Source organism: Schistocerca nitens, chromosome 3 (genome assembly GCF_023898315.1).
Source record: "Schistocerca nitens isolate TAMUIC-IGC-003100 chromosome 3, iqSchNite1.1, whole genome shotgun sequence".
Classification (NCBI taxonomy): domain Eukaryota; kingdom Metazoa; phylum Arthropoda; class Insecta; order Orthoptera; family Acrididae; genus Schistocerca; species Schistocerca nitens.
Genome location: NC_064616.1, coordinates 530,238,101 through 530,263,305, shown reverse-complemented (window position 1 = coordinate 530,263,305; position 25,205 = coordinate 530,238,101). Strand labels below are relative to the sequence as shown.

The 25,205-nt window shown below is 41.8% G+C and overlaps 1 protein-coding gene across 2 annotated transcripts in view; it reads left to right on the top strand.

The window, feature by feature from the left end:
* The window catches only part of LOC126248444 (uncharacterized), a 474,060-nt gene that overhangs the window by 258,434 nt on the left and 190,421 nt on the right, over nt 1-25,205 (top strand). For both annotated transcript variants that reach the window (XM_049949424.1, XM_049949422.1), the window contains exon 2: nt 19,071-19,137. In XM_049949424.1, the coding sequence (XP_049805381.1) occupies nt 19,071-19,137 (67 nt within the window). The remainder of the gene's footprint in view (nt 1-19,070; nt 19,138-25,205) is intronic.

Below are 25,205 nucleotides of genomic sequence, written 5' to 3'. Positions count from 1 at the left end.
GATGACCTCGCTGTCTGGTCTCTTTCCCCAAACAACCCAACCCAACAGATGGCAGTGAACAGCAAAACGTCAATGACACCGCATGAGAATCGTGTATAAAACGAGCTGTAGTCATGTCATAATCATCATCATATGTACCTGCTGGAAGGTGTGAGTTTTACGCAGGATGGCGCTCCACCGCATATTGCTGCTACACGTGTGGAAGATCTCGTACGCACATCGTTCGGTGAGGATCATGTGCTGAGCCACCATATCCATCACGCTTGACGTCTCAGGCCTACAGACCCCAATCCGTATGACTATTGATTGTGAGGTTACTTGAAGTTGCGAGTCTACCGCGATCGTCCGACGTCTTTTGGGAAGCTGAAAGACAACATCCAACGGCAATTTGTCACCATACCTACAGATGTGTTGTACAGTGATGTTCACAACATTGTCCCTCGGCTACAGGTATTTCTGATGAATGACGGCCGACATGTTGAGCATCTGTTACAAAGAACATCGTCTTTGCTAAAAATAAATTGTTACGCTTATTATTGCTTTTGTATAATATGAAGCGCCATCTGTTGGTCGTTTTGTTCACATTCTTTGTTTCAGTAAATCTCCATGCCATTTCAAGGATGTACGTCGATTTTTACCTTTCTGTCTACATTATTGTTGAATTTCCAAATGTTAACGGACTTCGGGTCACCCTGTATTTTTGTTTGATAATTTCAGAGAAAGCTGTTGACAAGAAGGCAGAAACGCACTTTTCTAGTTACATAATTTCATCCTCCTTCCAGTCTAACTACCAACTGTTGGCTTTCATTATGAAATAATTAGAAATCCGAATATATATATATATATATATATATATATATATATATATATATATATATATATATATATATATATATATATATATATAAGAAGCACTGCTATTTGCACTGAGAAGCATCTTCTCCACATTCCCTTCGTTTGAAGTACAGTAAATGGGAATTTCTCCTGTTAATTCTTGTAAAGGAAAATATATTTCGTGTTCAATTAGTACAAATATTATTTCATTAAAATAACTATGCTTAACATGCACTGATTTTTATGCGTGGTGAGACTTCTTTCGCGTACGGTAGGCATGTAGGAGGTACTAACAATCGAATCGCGGAAAGGCGATAGTGGCGAAACTCTGGAATAAAATGAGACGAGATTGTGTGGTTGGGGGGGCGTGAGCGGGGGCCAAGGTAGGGTTGCCAGATACTCGGATTTACCTACTTTTTTATCTAATTACGGTAATCCGTTTTTCTTTCCCCGGTTTCTCTAATAACCCTTTTTTTCATTTTCTTTTAAGTTCATGTTCATGCAAATACTTTCCTGAATTTCAAAAGAATTTTAAACGCCTAGGGAACCATAACGTGGTTGTTGAATGGGCCTATGTATGATAAATGTTCATGGTGGTTACAGATATGAGATGGTAAAACTTACAACCTGTCACTTCTTGAGAATAAATGCACAGCGACTAGCGTCAGACTACAGTCTGTACGCTTAGAGCAGGCGTTTTACCCTTACACTGTTTGCGACTTGTCAGTATAATTTGCTAAGCTTCGTGACTATATCGTACTGTTTTCAACTGATGACATCCGTAATGATCTAACAGTTATTGTATTACAGAATGTTTTATTTAATCATATTCCTTACCACCCATAAGTATCGCATATGAACATAAAATTCCCAATAATGCACTTTTGGAAAACGTTTTTACTTCTGTGCGTCATTTCTGTTATAATCGACTGCACTTGGAAATGAACAATCGTGTACATAATTAAGCGAAGTAGAAATGACATTCATTACTCCTCATTAAGGTTGTCTTTACCACAAAAAGGATGCAAAATGCTGCAGCCAAAATTTTTTGGTAACTCAACCAGTGATATTAAATTTCTGACACACACAACACACGGAAGCAAAATTGGAAAACAAACTGAGAAAGTTTCTCCTTGACAACTCCTATTCCATAGAATAATTTATATTATTGTAATGTCTAGAAGGTGGTTGGTGGGAATTACTTACTCACATGGGTATATTAAAAAAATTATAAATGTTCAGCATGTAGCCATATTTATAAATTAATTTGCGATGATAATGTCAAATTACTCGTTCCACATCATTACGATTTATCTTTCAAATGTTCCATAGAAAATGTAACTAAGTAACGTTTTACTTACTGTCGAATCGCACACATGACTCCAGTGGTATTTTGGGATCAGTGGCAACAGGACTAAAGGTCCTGCCTCCCTGCAACATTCACGCACTTTGCGACAAAATGCAGTTCCGGTATCACATTACATATGTTGTGATGGATGAACTTTCTCTGGTATCTGTAGTCTGTGTACCTCACTATCACTCTGAAGGATCGATAAACCGCTACGCAGTTTGTTTTGACGCGGTAATGTAGGACTAAGCTGCATATTGTGCACGCTGAATAGCAAAGGTGTCAACTTAGGCCACAAGGCCACTAGTATCTTCCGTGTTAGAGCAGAGTTAAGACGTAAGAGGTTTAAAACATGCGTTTCACTAATTATTTTCAACAGTATGCAAAATTTATTTACGCTCAACTAGAAATATTGGGAAACGAAACAATAAAGGAATGACTAACATAAAGTAATTTCTGACAATAACCCCATAACTCTTCCTTTTGTGTCCTTAGGGACTCAACTTCAGCAAACGAGCGTATAATTTTCTTCACCGGAGCATATTCTGAACAGAGCGTCTCTGTCTGAAGGAAGGTCGGAATGTAACGTCGAGCTCATTAGAAACTCCGCACGAGCTCAGTTGGACGAGGGTGGGGAAGGAACTAGCCACCGTGACCCCTTTCAAGGTTTATGTGAAACTGCCTTTGGCGGGGGAAAGTACCAGGTTCATGTCTCTGTTCGTACAGTTTTAATCTGTAGGAAGTTTCAAACCAGTGCGCACATCGCTGCGAAGTGAAAATCCGTTTTGGGAGCTCACTTAGTTTTAAAAACGCTCTACCAGTCTGAATTGAGATAATTAGATAATCTTTCGAACGAAATACTCGAGACACTACAATGTATGCGATAACTCCTATCGTAGATAATCTACTCACGCATGTCTACGTACGCATTAGTAACAACTTTAGCTTTTCCAGAAGCGTTCAGTAAAATATGTATCTGTGACAGGGACCGGTTGACGTCGCCGTCAGCTTACAAAGCTACTATTTGCAGCCGTTAACACTATGCCGTCCGGTGACAATACAGTGGTGTCGTCTGCATAGTATCCCTCAGGGCCGGCGACACCACAGTGGTGTTGTCAGCATAGTATCGCGCAGTGGCCGGCGACACCACAGTGGTGTCGTCAGCATAGTATCGCGCAGTGGCCGGCAACACCACTTCAGTATCTCTCGCATTCTGATGGTGTTTTGTCTCGGTAACAATAAGTTACACACGTCAACAACTTTTTTGTTTTTGTGAGTACGTGTACCCTTTTAGCGTGGCGGACGAAAGAGACAATAGGATTATTTACGATGAGTGCGCGGACGTCTTGTCTGACGTTCCGGACGACTTGGCCGATTGGGAAGAAGACACTGGATATCAAAAAATGACATATTTCCCAAAGATACACAGAGCGTCGAGAAATCGTAGAATTATATATTGGGAACGATGTATTTGAATATATAAGCAACGAAACCAAGTACTACAGTCAAAATTGCAATAGAAGGAAACTGGATTAAAAGAACGCCAAATTTGTCGACGTTACAGGACCCGAACTTAGAAAATGGTTTTGGACTTGCTATCCTTATGGGAATTGTAAAAAAAATCAAGGATCCATGATTATTGGTCAACGAATCCGTTGATACACACACCGATATTTCGCAAAACGATGTCCCGCACCCGATTCAGACAAATATTATCATTTTTACATTTTTCCGACAGCAACAATAAACCGGATAGTGCCTGCCGGCTTATCAAAATGCAATTCGTAATTGATTATATTTCCAAAAAGTTTAAATAAACGTTTAATCTAAGTCAAAATATCTCAAATGACGAAGCAATGATACCGTGGCTTGGACCGTTAAATTTTAAACTTTACAACCATCGAAAATTACGAAATACGGCATACTCATTCGGATGCTGTGTGATTAGAATTGGGGATAAATTTCCTCGTTCAAGATATGTGCCGGCGCTGGACAGCCTTTAGCAAAAACAGTGACGGAGCTATTGACACGTTCTGATGAAAGTGGCATCACCTCTACATGGATAATTATTATAACAGTGTAGAACTTGCAGATAAGTTACTTCAAAAGAAAATTCGAGTTGTGGAACGACACGGCAAAATAGAGGATTTCCGGAAAATAAAAGCGCGCAAAAGTGAATGTGTTCGAAGCTTGTTATCAACGAAAAGATGACAAGCGGCCGGCGACAAGCCAACTAATCCGAATTAGCGCTGCCGGCGCCAATTGAATAAATTTGTACAAGACGTGCCGACAACTGTGTTAAGAGTACGCTGCAATAGATAACGGCGTGCAGCCCCAGACATGACATAACTCCAATTATCAACCTGTATCCTTCCATCATGAAAAGTAAATTTATAGACTGTAATAATAAATATCTAAAGTATTCTGCATATTATGAAAGGTAAAGTTCCGCGTTCTGGACCTAGACGGGCCAATCAGTTCTGACAGAACGCTGTGTCATCCTCTGCCAATAGCGTCACCAGTAACGAAGGGCTATGTCGTCAGTACAGAGCTATCTCGATCGTTGCCGGGTTTCTTCACCTTGGAACCGCTACTAATAGGTCGAGTACCTCCTCAGTTGTCATCGCGAGGCTGAGTGCACTCCGTACCAGACATCCCACCAAGTAAAATTCCCTGGGAGTACCGGGAATCGAACCCTGGTCTTCCGCATGGCCGTCAGCAGCGCTGACCACTCAGCTACGTCTAAATAATTAAGGGTTCAAACTAGATATCACATAATAAGTAAATATAATTTTTAATGTCTTCTTTTATCATAGTCAGGTCGGCCACCTTTTAAATATAGAAAACGTATGGAAAATGAGAACTAAACGCCATGAAATAATAGTCACCATTTTCGGGTATACAATGGAATTCTTTCTACAATGACAGAAGGCGACTGCGTGGTCATTTCACAGGCCCTCTGATGGGACGTATTGACGCTTGAACATTGGGTCATCGCCAGAACAAAACAGCTAGCGCGCCGTAGTGTGTCTGACATGGAATAAATGACAACGGCGAGATAATCACACATTGCAAGGAGTGCGCCACATAGCATCCGGCAACTTTTCAACCGTTTTTTCTTGTCATCACCAAAGAGGCCGAGGATTGCCTCCACGTAGATTTCTCGGCACATTCTTAAGATGTATGTGGATGGCATGTGCAGTTCCCATGTTTGCTCCAACTGTCATCCTTCAAAGCAGAAACAACAATTTATGCATTGCGCCACATATTAGCTATAGCAGGATGTTTTAAGGTGATTTTCTCGGACAGTGAGCACCAGTTTCGATCCTAAATATTCAGAAACTTCTGAATGCCTTCCCACTAGTCTTTAAAAGGGTCCAGCAGAAAGCCAAGTGCACGACATTGTTAACAACTTCATTAAGCGCCAACCGCAGTTTGTAACATACATGGAGGGTAAGACTCCCGTTAAGTTTCCCCAGGGGCTACAATAACACACAGCACGATGCTTACTCCAGCCGCGAAACCCGCAAGTGTCGTGGAGGGCCGGACATTCTTTTCTACTACAGGATTTCTTTCTTGCTCACGTCTTTCGGCTCCATTCTGGATGGATGTCCACCACCATCATTTGGTTCCAAAATGTGGTTATGACCACTACATATACTCAGACGGAAATCAACTGACGACACGCCATCTAGATGTGCTACCGACAGGTTTCCACGTTTATCGAGCCAACACCATGGCATAGCAGCAGGAGGACAGGCTTCAATTTCAGTTTATTGACCAAAGCTGGATCTCAGCTCAGCTTCACCACTACTGGGCTACTGCGGCTCGGAATTGGGGGTGTTAGAACAATTCACTAGAACGTTTGCCTCACTGACCGCCAACGTTACGACTCATCACCAGAAGCGCTACCACCAGTGCCCTCACGTCCACCGTCGAAACGACAGTTACCGTTCCAGCCGTACCTGGCGTCTTTAAGAAGTAGAGATCTTTTATCTCAACCAGTGAGTTCCGCGGTTCCACCTCAGACGACGGTAAAGGCGAATCATTACTACTGGCAGACCACGAAGTACTCCGTGAAAGTTCAATGTAATAGGTTGCATAGTAGCTAAGGCGGTTCATTTCAAGCAATCTTCCACAGCCAGGTGCCACCGGAATCCACCGTCTCCGTTGCTAGTTTTCCAACAGAGTTCACCACTGCCGCCTCGACCTGCTGCTCCTCCATGGAATTTTAATCTATACACAGTGCTTGCTGACAGGTGATTAATCCAGAAGTACCGTTAGCTGACACTCAGATATCTATCAGAGATTGAAGTGTCATTTCTGATTGGCGGTAGGCTTGAGTTAGAGCCAGAACCTCGGGAAAAAATCTCTCGTCTGCAACTACAATTTTTTGATAATTTGGTGGTATTTTTACTGGACAGAAAACAAAATCTTTTGTTTTTGTATATATCTAGTGCATAAGTTAACAGTACATAGGGTGTTATTTATTTTCTTTGGGGTGCATCAGGTGCATCATAGCGCTATTACTTTATCGTGGATGAACGGTCAGTGACAATGCAGAGCAGTCTCTACTTCATACGATATATGTCTGTTCAACCTAGTGGAACCGAGAGAGATGGCATAGTAAGGCTTTGGATTCATAGCTGGAACGAAGGCAGTTCAAATCCCTGTCCGCCCATCCAGACATAAGTTTTCCATGATTTCCCTAAACAGCTTAATGCAAATATCATTGGTCCCATTGAAGAGCATACGGCCTATTTCTTTCACCATCGTTTTCCCGTCCGGTCTACTGTAATGACCTCGTCATCGACACGGTATTACACATTTATCTTTCTTCCGTCTTTGAAACTAGTAGGATTTGCAGGTCTTATGTCGGACTTCATTACACGCGTTGAGAAGCGGGAGTTTGTTACACGATGGTTTAATGTAGTTTGAGTTACTGGAAGTCCTTTAGCGTCTAGCATCTTCACAGCGTCTTCCATTACCGTTAACTGCTAGTGACTGTTCCTTTTGCTGTCCAATGGAGCACTGAGTCTCGAGAACTGGAGCAGTGCTTTAGTCGAATAAATTGTACTTGTAAGGCAGAACAGGGAGAAACCCGGTTCCTGACGCGCGTAATACGAGAAACTCGACCAAGTTTTTACAGCCAAGGCCTTCCTTCGTCTTTCGTGTCAAGGTTCGCTCCGGGAAAGTTCCTGCACCAGTACTCGTTTGGCAGCGTTTGTTATGGAACGGTTATTCATAAAAACAGTTTTCGTCGCCAAAATTTTATTTGAAAGGTGTTTACCATATTTATCAAGATTAATATCAATATTAATGATTACGTATGTAGCCCGAGAGAGCTTGCTGCCTTTTTGTTTTGTTCCGCGCATCTGGCGGAGAACGAGGCAGTTTACATATTCAATAAAGTAGCTGTATGGCTTTACAGCCAGCACTGTAATGTTTGAATTACAGCCTCGGGCTACCCGCCAATCCTCTAAAACTGATTAATTTAGAGAAAATTAAAAGCTCTATAGTTTCAGAATAAAATGTGAGTCGGTTGATTTGTGGTAAATGTAAACAGGAAACAGAACGGCTTCATCCATTTTCATAACAGGAATATGACTTTCACAAAGCCAACGTATTCTCACTAGAATCGCGCGCTAAATTCAATAGTAGGGTTGTCAGTATAAAACTCACATGTAATACATAAAGCATGCTCATTACACAAATACAGCATAAAGCACAGTCGGAGCTGAACAGCCATCTGAACGGACAGCGCACCCCATTTTACGTTTGCTGAATGTCCAGAATCAGTCCATGCGTTATGGCAATAAGAAGTTTCTAGAATCATCTGGAACGCTTCATTATTAAATTGCAATTGCTGACAATAATTTAGAGTCGAACCTGGGACATGTGTGTCACTAGCCAGCAGTTACTACCGTTAAATCACAGTTTACTTCACAAAGGCATTTGTTGCCGCCTTTTCCTGAAGGAAAAAGAAAACAGCGACGCTCTTTTTCGGCCGGCCGGTGTGGCCGAGCGGTTCTAGGCGCTTCAGTCCGGAATCGCGCTGCTGCTACCGTCCCAAGTTCGAATCCTGACTCGGGCATGGATGTGTGTGATGTCCTTAGGTTAGTTAGGTTTAAGCAGTTCTAAGTCTAGGGGACTGATGACCTCAGATGTTAAGTACCATAGTGCTCAGATCCATTGGAACCATTTGAACGCTCTTTTTCATAAACTGATTTGAAGCCGGCTGCAGTATTATGGCCCTGGAACATGTTAAAGGCTCTTGTTTAAGTCCGTGGGCATCCTTGCTTTCTGTTCTTGGTATCACGTCACCACAGCTAGATGCTACTTTGAAATGCTGACATTTCACGATCACATTTCTTGACGTGGGATCTTTATAGATTTGAACAGTATTATGTGGAACTCGATTCGACAAGTATCAAATTAGCGCTTTAGTAACAATTCTGGTTCCGAGTATAGCCAGCATAAACGTAAAAAACTGTAAGTAATCTGAGCTTATAACGCATCATAAAGGTTTTTGCTTTAGTTCTGGTGATTAGTTATTTAATGCAGTAATCCTCATTAATCATGAGACTGAAACGGAAACAAAGTATTCATCGTCGTTTTGTCCTCACGAGTGAGAGGAACAGTGTGAAACTCTTGGTGTCTCGCTTCACTATACTGCTCACGAACGCCATTATAGGCACTGTCTTACACACCCTTAACTTCTAAGGTCATCAGTCCCCTAGAACTTAGAACTACTTCTCTATAAACTCATAAGTAAATGATTGTAAACATCCGCCTCTGACAAAAGCTACGTACCGAGTGATGTTACGCAGTGGTAAGACGGACAGTGGGCTCGCATCGGGGGGACCGTGGTTCAACTCTTCGTCTAGCCATCCAATTTACCAGATTTGACTGGGGGTTCCATAAGACCTGTCTGATTTCTCATCCACGTCTGACTCCAGTCCGAACACTTGGTACCACCTTTAATGACATCGTCGTCGATGGAACATTAGCTCCTAATCTTCCGCTCTTCATTCATTCATTCATTCATTCATTCATTCATTCATTCCTTTCGAAACCAGGTGACCCGGCAGGTAATGTGACGAGGCCAGTACTCCCTATACATTTTCGAAGATACGTAGCAGCTAGAAGATCTACAATACTCCTAAGAAATGCTAAATGACGCTGTAAACACATCTTACGACAGCTAAGGGATACACCCTCAAACAGTTCACGCAAAGAGAGAGAGAGAGAGAGAGAGAGAGAGAGAGAGAGAGAGAGAGAGAGAAATTGCGCGACGAGCACGTTCAGGCGGATTCCAGGCGAGCTGTTGGAGACGTGGCTCAGAGTTGGTATTAGACAATGCAAACCCAGAAAACTATGCTTGCTGTTGGGCCTCTTGTGCAATTATAAATGTCCAATTGTCATACATACATCAACATTCGTGAAAACTGCAAAACATAGATGAAAATGTTCCGACTGAATCCAGAGTTGTTTCAGTTCCACATCTTTACGATTGTAACCAACAAGACAGAGGCTGCGCCATGTCTAGAAATTTCAGTTTCACATTTTGCAAAGTTTACAGCTTCGCTTACGACAAAAGTTAAACAGTTATTTTTGAAATAAGTTCAGCGCTTTATTTACCTTTCCGCGAGCTACCATATGCAGTTTGCAAAAGAACACCGTCGATCCATTACAAACAGACGGCTCCTTTCATATATATTTAGATAGAGAACATGAAGCACGACCTAAATACTTCCAATTTTGGGTACCATTACTTGCCGAAAATCTAGTTTTTGTATTCTGAACCGTTCATGGCTAATTAGGGATGTTATTATTTAGGTAACCTTGGTTTATTATAAGCAGATTTGAAACGATGTTTCCTGGATGGGAGATAAGCACGTAGTTCGAAGGTATAGGAACGTTTCGCATGCATGCAGCAGCAAAACATGACAGTCTCTTTTATGTTTGTGTACACAATAAAGGCATGGGAAACCACACCTTTTGTCAACATTTTTACAGAACGGAGGGAAGATGCCCATTGAATTTTTTATTGAAGAAAGTCATTGAAGTCATCTGAAGTGTTTAAAGTATTGCGGAAATTGCGGTTCAGGATTAACAGACTTGGATGTAGGTCCTGGTTCTCTCGATTTCGAACGTAGTATTCCATTCATAAGAGCAAAGTTTTCCAAATTGTATTTACTAATGTCTATAAAAAGACAATCCATCGGTAAAATAGTAGCTATTGGAAGTCATGATTAAAAATACAACTGGAAAGTAATTAACCACTGGTGTCGAATTACTCGTAACTCTTACCACTGAAGGCTCGCTCGCTCTGGAGCTAAAAATTAGATTCAATATATTCATAATCAATCCCGACAAATTCAGTGTAAATAAATAAATAGAGAAGAAAGTAAAAAACCATCGATGTCGGTGAAAAAGCGAAACGGAAGCGTATTACGGTATGAGAGAAAAGTGTGACGGGTGTAAGTGAGCCTGCATCCTGAATAACAAAACTTTAAGTGTGGGTTTATGAAAAAAAATGGTGCAAATTACTAGAAAGTAGACGTTTGTAGTTTGTTTGCTGAATCAAAGGATACGTTCTACATTACAACTTACAATGTTCATAATCAATTAATCTTGCGACCAGACAACTAAATGGCACAGTGAAGTCATTTTAGGCAAGGAGAACATGCGTGAGAAAAGGAAAGAATGAATCAACGCAATCGAATGATTAATTTCGTCATATATTCTCATTCTTCAGTGTAAATATATTTTGTAGAGGACGAAATCGGTCCGGACAAATTCAGCGTAAATAAATAAATAAATAAATAAATATGGAGGAAAACGCTATTGTATGGATCTCAAAAGCCAGATGAAGCATTCATTGCCGCATGAAGAATAGTGAGTAACAAGCTATTTTCGTCAAAAGGCTAAATCTTGATTGTGAACCTTACGGAAAAGAACTACGCATGTTAAAAGGCAACGCTGGCAAGCACATCTTGTCGGCTGTCAGTGGGTGCGCTAGTGAAAGGAATACGTAACGCATTTCGTAATGATGTCGATGACCCAACGCGTGAGACAGTTCCATCGGATGGGAAATCCCCGACTTCTTAGCGGTAACGTAACTCCTGTTGCTGTTCTTGCATACCGAGTGAGAAGCAAAGAGCTGAAAAGAAGTGTGCCGTCATAAAATGAAATAGCTCCGTAGGTATACATTATTAAATACAATATTTGTTACATTATTGGTCAGTTCTCTGTTGGCTGCGACGTCAATACATGTCGAGCTTGTTGTACTCTTCAGAATTCAGCAAAGAGAGCAGTAGTAGTCTCGACTGTGTGCAGATGTAAGAGTGTGATTCCTTACGCCCATAGGCCATGCTTCAGATAGTTGGAATCATTGCCGGCCTTTAACCCGTTGTATATCTACACATGCATTTCTTGTGGGCGCCAAGAGGTACACTACTGGTAAGAAATTTGTTTCTTTATTTGTCCCAGCCCAACAAACTGGAACACAATATAATCATAAACATACAATCTAATATTAATGATTTAGAGATTTGCACGCTTTTAGTCGAATATCCAGCGGTTACGACGACACCGCCATTGGCTGCAAACAAGTCTTCCTTGTCACAGGGTTCGCTCACATTAATGAAAACCAAGACGTATTCCAAGCCTGCCTTTTCCCACGTACACAAACTTCATCATCACTGATATTCCACTTCTCCAAACTAATTTTGCAGTTTGTCACTCCTGTTCTCAACCTGTTCAGACTCTTCCGTTTCCCGTAGAAGAGATAGCAGCCTGAAGGTAACTCCTCTTTTGCTGTCTCTAATCCTCCAGGTGACTTTACCCTTCGCAGCTCAGTTCGGCAGGCTTCTGGTGAATTTGGAACTGGTGCTGTTCTAAGGAGGAAACTTTTTCTGGACTTCAGCCGTCATGGACAAGAATGAGTTCCAAACAATGGACGCCTTGGATATGTTGCTTGCTTCTTTTTAATCTCTACTCCTACCTGTCTTCTTGCATGTGGAAGTGGTGCTCTCATGCGCGGGAAGATCTTCCTGACAGGAGTTGATTTAGACCCCCTTTGCCTGTGCGGCCTGTTTTACGAAGAGCCACATCAACTTGATTAGCGTGTGCAGAGTTTCTCCATACTGTAGCAGTGTTCTCTGCAGCAGAGAAATAAACAGCAGGAGTGGATGTGCGGAAGACGTTGGGCTGCGCACCCCACGTGGTCTTTCTCGGTTTGCGGACAAGATTCTTCCTGGTGCATTCGTTCTATCTGTTGTCCGTACAGTTAGGGTGCGATTAAATTTTGAACCTAGGAATTTGACGGTGAGCATATGATTTAAATGGTATCCTTCCCCGGTGATGTTCGGCTTTGTTTATGCCTTCTTATAGCGTAGGTGGAATGCAAACTTTTGAGTTTTATTCGGATCGTCGTCGAAGATAGGAATTTCTTCGAGAGTGCATGTTAGAAAGCGACATTTGAAGAAGTGGAATCCAAACTAAGCTGCTACAGCTGTGTAATCTGCAGAGATGGACTGGATTCCGATGTTGGGTGGCTGACAACTGATATTTACTAGGGTAGGATAAAAAGTAGTTGCAATACTGCGGTATCATGAAGGATGTACGTTAAATGGCATGGGCTCTATCTGTAGCTGATAGCAGAAGGTCGGTTGAAGTAGTGCAGTGAGCGGCGACGGCTGTGTGTGTGTCAGTTGCAGTGTGTACTGTCTGGAAGTGAGGGAGGCCAGTTCAAGCACCCTAACAGACGGTCACTGCAGCCTACTCGTACTGCAGTATCTAGCGACATCACCGTCGTCACGCAATGAGAAGAAAGCGATTGTACTTTTTGGCAGTGCATGCCAATATTCTTTACGTCAATGCATGATGCCTCATGGCGAACCACGCGCAGGAGATCCTGCGTGGGAGATACCGGAACATCCACCGTATTCACCCAAAATGAGTCCGTGCGATTGCGACCTGTTCACCAAAATGAAGAAACGTCTTCGTGACACGCACTACAACACAAGAGAAGGCTTCATCCGTACCATAGTGCGGTCCTTGAGAGACATCGACAGAGATGGAGGCCCTAACGGTGTACGACGTCACCATCTGTATGGGGAAGGTGATAGAGATGTGGAGCAGTTATATTGCGGGCATGTAATACGGTGAACGTCAGTCAGTAAAGTCTGGTGTGAAATATAACAGTGTTGCCACTACTTTTTGTCCTACCCTCGTAAGAACCAGCAAACTTCTATGCAGAAGGCTATTTTTCTGCGTTCTCCATTGTCATTTAGAGTGACAAAAACTCGTCTGTGCTGCTGCAGATACTGAATAAACAGCGTCAGTCGGAAGTTTTTAGTTTTTGTGTGACAGGCAATCGTTTTGACACCCCTCAGCTGAGTGGCGTCATAGCGAAGAACTAGCACCTGTTGGCTCCAGACGAAATCTAAGGGGTACCGAAACGAATGCCTGCCATGCCGATGCCTGGTAATCACTGACTGTCTGTATAGGTATATTTTTGAAACGTCGAAAGGTGTGCAGGCGACACAGCGGATGTTGCCGAAATGGGGGCAGGGGATATCTTAGAAGGACCCTTTGCCGTTTTATTCAAGCGTATGTTTGCATCGCACCGGACCGTGATCATGCCACAGAAGAGTGCGAAACAGGAGAGCTGAAAAGTGTAAACGTTCTTTGCTGCTTCGGATTACGTTCATATCTCTTCGAATGATTTTGGAAGGTCCCTAGTGGTTCCATCCTGTACACCAGATCAAAAACTGCGGTCGCACTACTCTCCAAAGGGGTGTTATTCATTTGGGCTTCAGGCTAATGATGTCGCTAGAGGATTGAAGCGTCCGTGGGGTGTCAGCAGCGTCAAAGGGTACGAATAAAGTCGTCCTGTTGCTCATCGCACTGAGTTTTCGAACGCGAAATGCGTGGTAAATAACGCTCCAAGGGAAGGGCTGGTTTCATTGATACCCTTTCCGCCTCAGAACTTTTCGTGTCGATTCTGAGCGGCGGTGTGTCAGAAATGTTTTCTTCGGCCGCTTATAAGAAAACTGTTTGATTTCAACTCTGGGCGCCGCGGTTGTGACCTCCATCGCAGAAGCGTCAAAAGAAGGGGTTAAATGTAGGTAAGAGATTGTATGACGACCTTCGCATTGTGTGACGCGTCCAAGGTGGCAATGAGCAGAATTGTCGTGAATTTTAGTGCTAATATGACATCATTAAGTCACCATACGCCTCACATTAACGTTTGAACTCTATCCTTTTTTTTTTTCGCATGTGTCGACACCTCACTGTTTGAAACTTCGCCGAGTCAGGGGGTGACATCTTAAGGCGCCACAATTACAGAGGAAAGTTTTAGGCATATTGAGCCAAATTTCAAACTTCTATGTAGCAATGGGAGACAGTTACGGGGTTTCGAAAAAGCAACCCTTTAATTGCGTTCCTCAGTGTAGTTGAAACTTGCCCTGCGCAATGGAAATGACAGAGGGCATAAATGAATATTTGAATGAATTCTGTGGTCATAATCATTTCCAGTAAGTTATTTATTTGATTTCAAGAACGTGTAGATAACACATCTTGTGTGCAAGTTATGTGATATAAGTATATGTGAATTAATATGGCCCCATAACGTTTTTGGCTTAGAGATCTGAAATCTAAAGATGCATGGCAGTCACACTGTACATGATGATGCTCAACCAGCTCTCTCGGAACCTGCACATGGTGTCTCACCTTCTGACCCGTAAGGCATGCAAAGCAATGGCAAAAGCGTTCTGCTGTGGGTAGCTTTCAAAAATGGATATATTGAATGTCATAGTGGTTCACTTTCACAAGAAGTCCGGCAGCAGACAATAAAACGTGTAAAGATGGGTGCCATAGTTCGATGCAGGTTGCAGAATATATAAAGTATCACGAAAGTAACAGAATTTTTAAACATGAACATATCAGTGGCACAAGATTGTGAATAAACCTCAAAAGCTTTGATGCAGTTGATAATTATTCCATCTCAAACGTAATCATTGCTAGAATAATGCATACAGTCGTTCGTAAGTGTAACACTTCATATTTTGAATCATCAAAAAAGAAAGAATAGAACAATAAAAGTTATGTATGCATTGGAAAATAGTGAAAACATTTTACTAGATAAGAGTGTGATGAATTCAACAACCCATTTATTCGGATGGACTAATGGAAACCCAATTCTGTAATACGTGCCTCGAAAATTCACTACATCACATAATAATGGAAGTTCAGTTTAAACATAGCTAAATGCACATTTAAGCTCCGAAAATATAGCTTACAATATTACGCCAAGCCGTGCGATGCGAGCCAGACTCCCACCATACATTTGTAACACGTAATCTGAGAAAGAGCAACAGAAAGCAACAGCAAAACAACTTAATGCGTTACTCGTCCATACCAGAACGGCAGTACCCGAAAAACAAAAACAGGAAGATGCAGACAAGGTTAGACTGCCTTTGTACGATTCAAACGGCTTGCACACAGCGGAAAACGAGGTCGCACTTGCTTCTCATTGATTAGCCCTATAACTCACCAAATTGATCCACTTTAAATATCCCTCCTGAGTTCGTCAAAGGTTCTGAAGCCTTCAGTGATAGATTGCTTGGTACATAAACATTTTTTCCATGTGCTTGCGACTTATCATTCACGGAAGAAGGAACAATTATTTTTACATGCGGATAAGTCTAATGTAATGCCTGTAACTAAGAGAGAGAACACGACATTATGTTCTTACAAGATTAATGAGGAAGTACGTACAACCGCATAAGTATTTATGGGTAATATTAGGAAACAGTATACAGCTGGACAGTCACTTACAATTACTATTAGACAATGTGAATGGGAACTTAAAATTGTTGGAAGTGTATTGGAAAAATGCAATGAACATGTAAAAGAAGTGACGTATAGGACACAAGTGCGAATGGTTCCAAGAGTATTCTACCGGTGTTTGGGGTGCTTAGCCAAGTATGCGTGACAACGACCATCGAATAATCTTAGAGTCGCTCTTCTAGGGTCGTAACAGGTCGGTATACCCCGTACGCAAGTGTAATAGAAGTTCTCGAGGAAATTAAATGTGGATGCTGTTCACCAAAATGAAGAAACGTCTTCGTGACACGCGCTACAACACAAGAGAAGGCTTCATCCGTACCATAGTACGGAGATATGTACTGGAAGAGGACTGTGCGAATATTATGCTGCCGTTTTGGTATATCTCGCGTAATGATCATGAGAATAAGATAAGTGAGATAATGGCGCGTACAGAGGTATACAATCAGTCATTTTTCCTTCGCTCGATACGTGACTGAGACTGGAAAGAGACTCGATAATATTGTTACGATGTACCCTACGCCACGCACTGTAAGTTACCCATGGAGTATACGCGGAGATACCGTTTTATTGAACTGATACAGTGTTAACCTTGCATATTTTAGTGCACAGATTCCTCATAGATACGAATTTATCAGCGATTAGGACACGGAAGACGTAATGGCATCTACTGAGGAACTGAAGCTGGGCTTACTATTGACGCACTGTTTCCGCTGTACGGAAGTTCAAAGCTTAAACACTGTTACGAAATTTTATGCAGACTTCGAAGCGAACTAGATAAATGAAGCGGATGTGAATACATGTGATACATCTCTATTAGAAACCACTGACAGATGAACAATCCGAGAAGCAACAAATACATAATTCTGAAAGACGAACTACAGCTACATACTCATGATACAAATTTGCGACAATCCACTACTTAAGCACTGAGTGGCCAAAGATTTGCAAAAGCTGTTTATCTTGTTTTAAATGATGCCAACAACAAACAGAAGTTTCAGTTGTATATCGCACAGAATCTTAGAATATCTTTGGGAAAATCGTTGCATCTACCTGTTACCGTTCTCTATCGGTTTTGTTTGACAGAGCGAATGGGTTGCACTACTTGGTAGGTGGCGTTGCAGACAATAACGGTAGCATTCTGTTTTACCGCATATTTGTGGCGTTACGTGGATAACATGCGCGTTTCAGCAGGTGTGTGTGTGTGATAACCTAGTGGCCGATATTGCGTGGCGACGTTAATTGGCACCAAATAAATTGTGACTTAACTCCATGCGCTGGTTTTATATCGCATTTATGAAGTCTCATTTTTGCAGTAACACACCAGCGAATTCCTGAGCTTCAGCTCTAAATTCAGTATATCATGTATCATGTGTGAAATACTAGACCACCATACAATAGGATAAATAATGTGCAGGATTTTGTGTGTGTGTGTGTGTGTGTGTGTGTGTGTGTGTGTGTGTGTGTGTGTGTGTGTGTGTGTGTAATCTTATGGGACTTAACTGCTAAGGTCATCAGTCCCTAAGCTTACACACTACTTACCCTAAATTATCCTAAGGAGACACACACACACACACACACACACACACACACACACACACACACACACACACACACACACACACACGCATGCCCGAGGGAGGACTCGAACCTCCGCCGGGACCAGCCGCACCGTCCATGATTGTAGCACCCCAGACTGCTCGTTTAATCCCGCGCGGCAATGTGCAGGATTATTTGATCCCTCTCCTATTCTTATGGCGACTGATAACCGGGGGAAGGATTATCTGTGCGGCTCGGTATATGTCCGAATCTGTCCAGTTTTCAAGTCATGACTGTAGGAGACCTGTATGTGAGTATCAGTAATATATGCATTACTGGAAATTTAAAAGCAACACTCTCCGTGTTACACGATGGCTTTGATTTAATTCGTACCACTAGTCTGAAGAGAACCTGTTTGACATCTACTTTGTGACAGAAAAAAAGTTTCAGTTGCAAAACTCTTGTTACAGCTAAACTGTTTGTGTCACACGACATTTGACAATGCTGATGAACTCCACTGGTTTCAGCAAGATCTGGTTTGTTGTTGTGACCTTCAGTCCGAAGACTGGTTTGATGCAAATTTCCCCCTCTTCATCTCTTCATTACTACTGCAACCTGCATCCAATTGAACCCGAACCCGCTTACTGTACTGAAGCGTCTTCTTCCTCGTCTAGAATTAGTACCCCCCCCCCTCCTCCTCCCCCTGCTTTCCATTACCAAATCGACAGTTCCTTGAAATGAAGACTCAGATTCCTTACAAACGACCAGCAACTTCCTTTAATGGAAATTAATCCAAATTATCCTGTGATGGTATTATATTCCAAGCATCATTTGAACGAAACCTACTCGGCACGAATACTTCAAAAATCTGTATAAACAAAACTATGCTGTAGACCCAGCTGAAACTCATTTTTCGAAAATGCCCGACGTATTCCGAAAAAATAAAACTTTAATTGATATCAACGTTAGCTACATACCAGAACGATAACTTTTTATCACCTCATATTTGAAAATAATTTTCTCTGAGAGGTAATTTTCCAAAAGAATTTGAATTTTTTCCGAAAAATATTAAGGTGCACATGTTACTGGCGTTAATAAGTTTTCTCTGGATTTAAAGAGAGGCGATTTCCTTGAGAGCTTTTTGCCTTAAAATTTACTGACACCCGCCTCCAGCAAAATAAGGTTATTCTATAATAGCATCAATTAATTAATATTTTCTGAAGTCTTCGTACAGTTCACCTTAACTACGCCGGTGGACGGTGCCTGTCAATTTTCTGGATAAATCACAGTCGGAGAGAAATTCAGACGATTAGCTTAGGGCGCAGTTTCTTATCTTCTTGGAATGTTGCCTTCTGCTCCGTTTAAAGCTACTCACCTTAAAATTTCATTCAACGGCGTTATCTCCAAAATCACGGTACGCTGTAAAGCTGCTGTTAATGTATCAGATAAATTACGCACCACACATTTAAATCTCTTCTCTGTTTGTTATTAGGTACTGGCAACTGAAATCTGTGCGCTCCCCCCACCCAGGGAAATCTCGCCGCGTAGAACCGCTTTCGGTAAGTACTCTGACCCGTCACACATGCCAAAGCTCCATAATGATGTTCTTGTGGTTTTGAAAAATATATCATAGTACAGTATAAGAGGATATGGAATTCTACGTTCAACTAACTTAGTTTTCTGCGTAACCTCCAACTAATCCTTAAATAGACAGGGAGATATACCGTACTGCAAAGCTATACTTGGATTTTTCTGCCTTCCGTGATGAATTATGATGATAGAAAATGAACTTGCATCTCTAATATCATAAATTAAGTGTTAAAAACAACTGTTAGAGGATGCACATATCAAATGTTGCGTTCCTAAATTCCCAGACAAAAAATTGTCCAATTCACTTCTGCCAGGTCTTTAATCTCTTGCATCCTCGGTGCTGCGCGAAGATGTCACCAATCTCACGTGGAGGGGACAACACAATAGCGGACTGGTATTTCAGTTTTAAAGGGGTCCAAACTTACGTCCAGCAACCCAATTTAACTTTCTTTCTAATTTTGTTGAATCGCTTACGACGATTATCAAGGTGGTTCGTTCACTAAGACCCCAGCCGATTCCCTCACCTCCCCTCTCCTTTTCGCTGATGACCATTAAAATTGCAGTTAATGACAGTTTGCAACAAACATCAAGTTGCCATGATGTCTACACATGCTTAGCTATAAAAACTGTTAGCGTTTCAGCACAACCCCACAAATTAGGTCGAAGTAACGCCTATCTACATTCTGTACATTGGGAAACTTGCTCTGTAATGTTTCCCTTTCAGAAATAACATTCGAAAGTTTGTTGTTCATAACAAGATAATGGTGAGCCCACCAGCATGTGCTGGAATTCGACAGCGCCAGGATCATGGCTTATCAAGACTGCGTTTTATCGTTTCACGATACTGCTGGTTGCACTGGTCGGTTCCCACAACTGATATGAAAATATGGAGTCCATCAGCTCACGAAGGCCATACACAGCGTTTTGCTTTATCTTAAAGACCGCACACAACTAGCTTCCGAGAGGAAAGACGTACGGTTTGTTCAGCTAAGTAGGATCATACAACCATGTGTGAGGTAACGGGCGAACTGTGGCGCCCTGAAAATATTCTGCGTTCGGAGTTGGCGTGGCCGTGCTGGGGCCTCTTAGCAGGCCGCAGCTCGTCGGCGGCCGCATAGTGCCGAACGTTAGCCGGGGTCCAGGCCGAGCGCGTGGCTGGGAATTCCATGGTGATGCTGTGTCGATGAAGGAGATATGCCGGGAGTGCCAAAGATGTCGGACTTTGTGAAACCTTAATGGCAGACATTTCACAGTTCGTATAGAAATTAATAGTAGCCAGATGAATCATGATACCTCAAAAAGAAACATGTGCATTACACCATCAGAATCGTCGTGCAAATAATGGTAATCAGATTTTCAATATCTTTATTAGTTTAAAGTTTAGTATCTGACGATAAATTATACAAGTAACACCCAGCAACGAATTTCCAAAATCTAAATGGTTCATCCGATGTTGTCAATCGACATGTTTTTAGAAGGCTATTAGTGTAAACATAAATTGGTATAAATTACAGGCATGTAACTTGAATATTACAAGAGTTATAGGAGGTCAAAGTGGCCGATTACTATCGATCGCGTCAGGCCATAAGTACTCCACAGTTACACGAAAAAACGGCAGCAGCATGCTTATAAATATATTTATTCATCTTTGTCTTTGTTTATATCCGATATATACTATTCATGAAGAAATTGGTCAATTATCTACTGTGTTTTAGAAAGAACAGAGACATTAGGCTACTGGCGTACTGCTGTTCTACGTATTCCCTTGATATAAATTTATTTAATTTGTTTATGTATTTAATAATGTGTGTTAGAGCGTGTTTATGGTCCAGCCATAGGAATATTTATTTAATTTCAAGTCATTTAAATGTGAATCCAGTATTTCGAACGTGTTTCATTATGTTTGCGGGTGTGCATTGGCTTGGAGACAGGGCGGGGGCGCTCTAGCCGATCACAGCGATCGTTCCAAAAAGGACACGTGGAGAGACTGTATGGAAGTGGAGGAGGAGGAGGATCGTTTCGAGAGAGGACAGGACAGTTCTGAACAGTGCGGCACGAGGGACAGTCGCACAGGACACGAGAGAGTCCTGGATAGTACGGCGTGACGGACGCACGGTCGCGGGAAGACTTGGAGAGTGGAGCAGTTTGCACGTGGTGGCGGGAGATGATAATATTTCGTAGTGTCGACTCGTGCACTTGCGAGATTTCCGTGGCTTCTGCAGTGAAGACGTAGTATGCGTTTAGAAGTGAATATCTCGCGAGCTACGTTGTTGCCCATAACTAATTACGTGAAGTAGGAATCTATTGTTTCCCTGTTATTCAACTTACATTTTATTTAATTGCTGGACAATCGACACCAATAAGTGTTTTACAGTAATAAAGGGCATTCTTAAAGGTGCTTCTTCTATCGTGCTCATCATTTAAAGTCGTAAAAATACTACATGCAGATTTTATTTAATTGCAATCCTTCATTTATAAATTTATATGTTACATTCGTAAATCGCAATTGCCAAGTGATAGGAACCTTCGACCATTCGATTCATGTATGTATTCGTATTGTATATTGTAGACTCAGCAGTAATTGGTTTGTAACGAGGCAACTGCGTATCCCAGTCCCTAGACAAAGAAACCAGCCAAAACGTTTAATATTTCAACTCCGAGTCAGAGGGTATGTAGTTGAGGGCCACACAATCAACATTTTTATTTTGAACGCCCGCACGTGCCGTGTATAGTATGTGACATAAAGCCTGGCCACCCGCCTGGCCGCAGAGACGAAGTACGAGTCGTTTAGATAAGGCGGAAATAAAGTTGGGCACTCAGAATCCTAAGTCCGACAATCTGCACAAACAGGCAACATTGTAGGATGCAGAATTTTATGGAACAAGTGTTTTACGCTCTAACCGCCTAGAAACACCAAAACCTTACATAAACATTTCCGCGCAAGAGCTCTTACCCCTCATTCCAGCTCAAAACAATTTCTGAAAGTGTTTCCTCTCGTTGCAGCGGACACAAGCCAGTTGTCCGACCATGTGATCGCGATGCACCACGCATTCCATCTAAACACTCGCAAGCATAAAACTATAATTGTAGTTTCATTTTCCAGGCGAAATAATTTCGATAAACCAAGTGAACGCTGTACAGTCACAACAGAAATGTAACCATTGCTGAAGCAGCATACGACGTGAGGAAAATTAAGTATGTAACGTACCAATTAGCCCGTGAAGGTTTTGGTGATCTGTTGTCACGCAGGTTACTGAAAGTATATTTATCAATTGGCACTTTTTGACAGTCTAATACTCTCACTGAAGTGACATATTGAATATAGCCCATTTTGACGGTTACAGAACCTTTTGCTTAAGCGCTAGAAAAACGGAGCTTGAAATGGAAAAGTATGACGATTTCGACATTTTTTATTTTTATTTTTTATGTTTTCTCTCTCCGGACTGTGACGAAAGGTGTGAAGGTATCAGAGCCACCTCGAAACATTTTTGCCGCGTATGGAGTGACAACATGTCAGAAACAGTTTTCACGTTTCAAGTGGGATAGTTTTGACGTGAATTATTCGCTATATAGACAATTGATAACGTACAAAAATCAAGGAATACAGGAAGGAAGCAATGTTAGGCTTTAAGGCCCCGTCGACGGCGAGATCATTACACATGCGGTAAAAGTTCAGAGTGGAAAGGAAAATAGCTGTGCATTTTAAGCGAACCATGACCTGCATTTGCCTTCAGTGTTATAGGGAAGTAACAATTAATCTAAATCGCAATGGCCAGAAGGGGTTTGAACCACCATACTCCCTTCGCAGTAAATCGGGTGTGGGAGTACTGCATGCATCAGTGGCTGACCAAACGTCCAGTTTTACTTGAACCTTGTTGAGCTTTCCAATCGAATATTTTCAGTGGCTCCGAGATAAGATGCCTTTATGTTAATTTCATGAAAAGAAATAGTTGGCTGAGACTTAACAAACAAACATTTCGAGCAAAGGCTTGTGAGTCTCCAAAGTCAATGTTACGCATGTCATGGCGAGAAAGTGGCGTGTTCTACGAATATCGTCCATCGCATTTGTTACTGTTATCAACAGCTGAGACGCCTTGGGGTCGCAATGTAATAAAAATGATCAACACGACTGCTTAGTCTGTTGATTCTGCACGATAACACCTGCCTGCACTTCGCTAATTTCACAAAAGAAGCCATCCAGTATCTTCGTAGGTTCTTGAAACCTGAAATGTTTACTTTTTATCGCACTTATCGAAAAATCATCCATAAAATTCTATTCCTGACTGCAATGCGCTTTATATTTGGCTTGACGACGTTTTTAACTCTGAACCGATAGCATTAAACAGGCGTGCTATATGTATCTGAGCATTGTCAGATTGGTTTAGATGTGTCGAGTCCAGGCATGGGAGAGATGGACCGATTAATAACGCCAGTCTTCAATCTCCGAACGTTTAGCAGCAAATGCAGAAAAAAACAATTGTCAGTTATGAAAGGTGATTACTTAGATCAGTGGCAAACACTGTCACAGGGCACCTAAGAGACGTGTGGATTTTGAGACTCAATAAGGATACTCGTAGCAGCATACTCCAGGATCTAAATAGCCCTTGTTAATTAGTTAAATGTTCCATAGATGATTTGAACGATTATTTCATTGAAATGATGTGGAACGAGTCAGTTTACAGGATATGTATACAAGATTACTGTTAACTTTTTTTCTGGCTACAAATTTTTAAGTATAAATTCGTCAATGGAATGGAAGGAGTTGTACAGGAGAAATTATTTTAAATTACATTTAAAATTTTCTTCGCAACGCGTCAGATATTTTATGTTGTTCATTGCATTCAGACTAAACTAGTAAACTAAACTAGATATCAGAAAAGCAAAGGATTTGACTGAAGGCACAACAGAAGTTACTGTGTTGAGTTTGAGGGATGAGAGCAAACAGACGTAGCATTCAAGCTGAATTGTAAAGTATAAACACTGAGAGGAGCTCTCCAAGTGAGAAAACTGACTTGAAACGGAGCTTACCCTAGACTACCGATGAGTGACACGAAGTTGGCGCCCCAACGGCCTGACCTCATACGAATATCCGGAGTTTTTAAAGTATTGTGGTGGCACACGTTTCGTCCATATCTATAGTCTGTGCGAATCTACCGGCACTTTACAGGCATCGACCAATCTGACGTGAGGCTCTGAGCCTCCCAGGTGCTTCTGGCTAATCACATTAAAGCCCTTTTCCCCTCTACCTTGTAGGTAGGGATGTTCCTGCCTTTACAGTAACAAACTTCTAGTTTGGTGGAAACAGCGTTCAGCTAAAAAAATTAGATGTCACTACTCTTTCTAGTATGGCTAGCAACAACAGTGTTTTACCTCACTTTGCTCCACCCTATGGGTGGAGACACTCTAGGGAGTGGGGACCGCTGTTACAGCCGTTTTAAGATTTCCCATCACACTCTAACCTGTATTTCATACACTGACGTTCCGGCCCTCAGGACCTAGTGTCAGGCTTGCTGCATATGCTAAGATGTACCTGTTTGCGACCGTCATCTACTGTGACACCTTACAACAGCATCTAGACATTGTATGAAATTTCCACTTAACTATCTGAACAGAAATTCCTGCCCTGGGTCATATGCCGGGATCGTCTGCAATTCTTATGCCCCCTAATTACTGTTTACCTCTTGTAACTTAAACGCTACCGTTTACGGCGGCCGTCCTGCTTTGCGTCTCTAGTTTCCTAGCTTTCCAACAACCTCAAGCTTAACAATGCATAGTCCAATAACGCATCAGTATGTGACGAATGTGGAGAACATATTATTGATGATTAAGTTCTCTCTTATGTTTATATGTTGTGTTCAATAAACTAACGAAAAACGCTATAAAATACACAGTGTACTAATATGTAGGAATTACAACTTACGATGATATACTTACGACGAAAGACTGTTCTAATAAAACATAAGTGATCCACAACGCGTGTGAGCCCAATCGTAACGAATTATTAAGACATTACGCACTTCCGACCTCGAAACAGTCT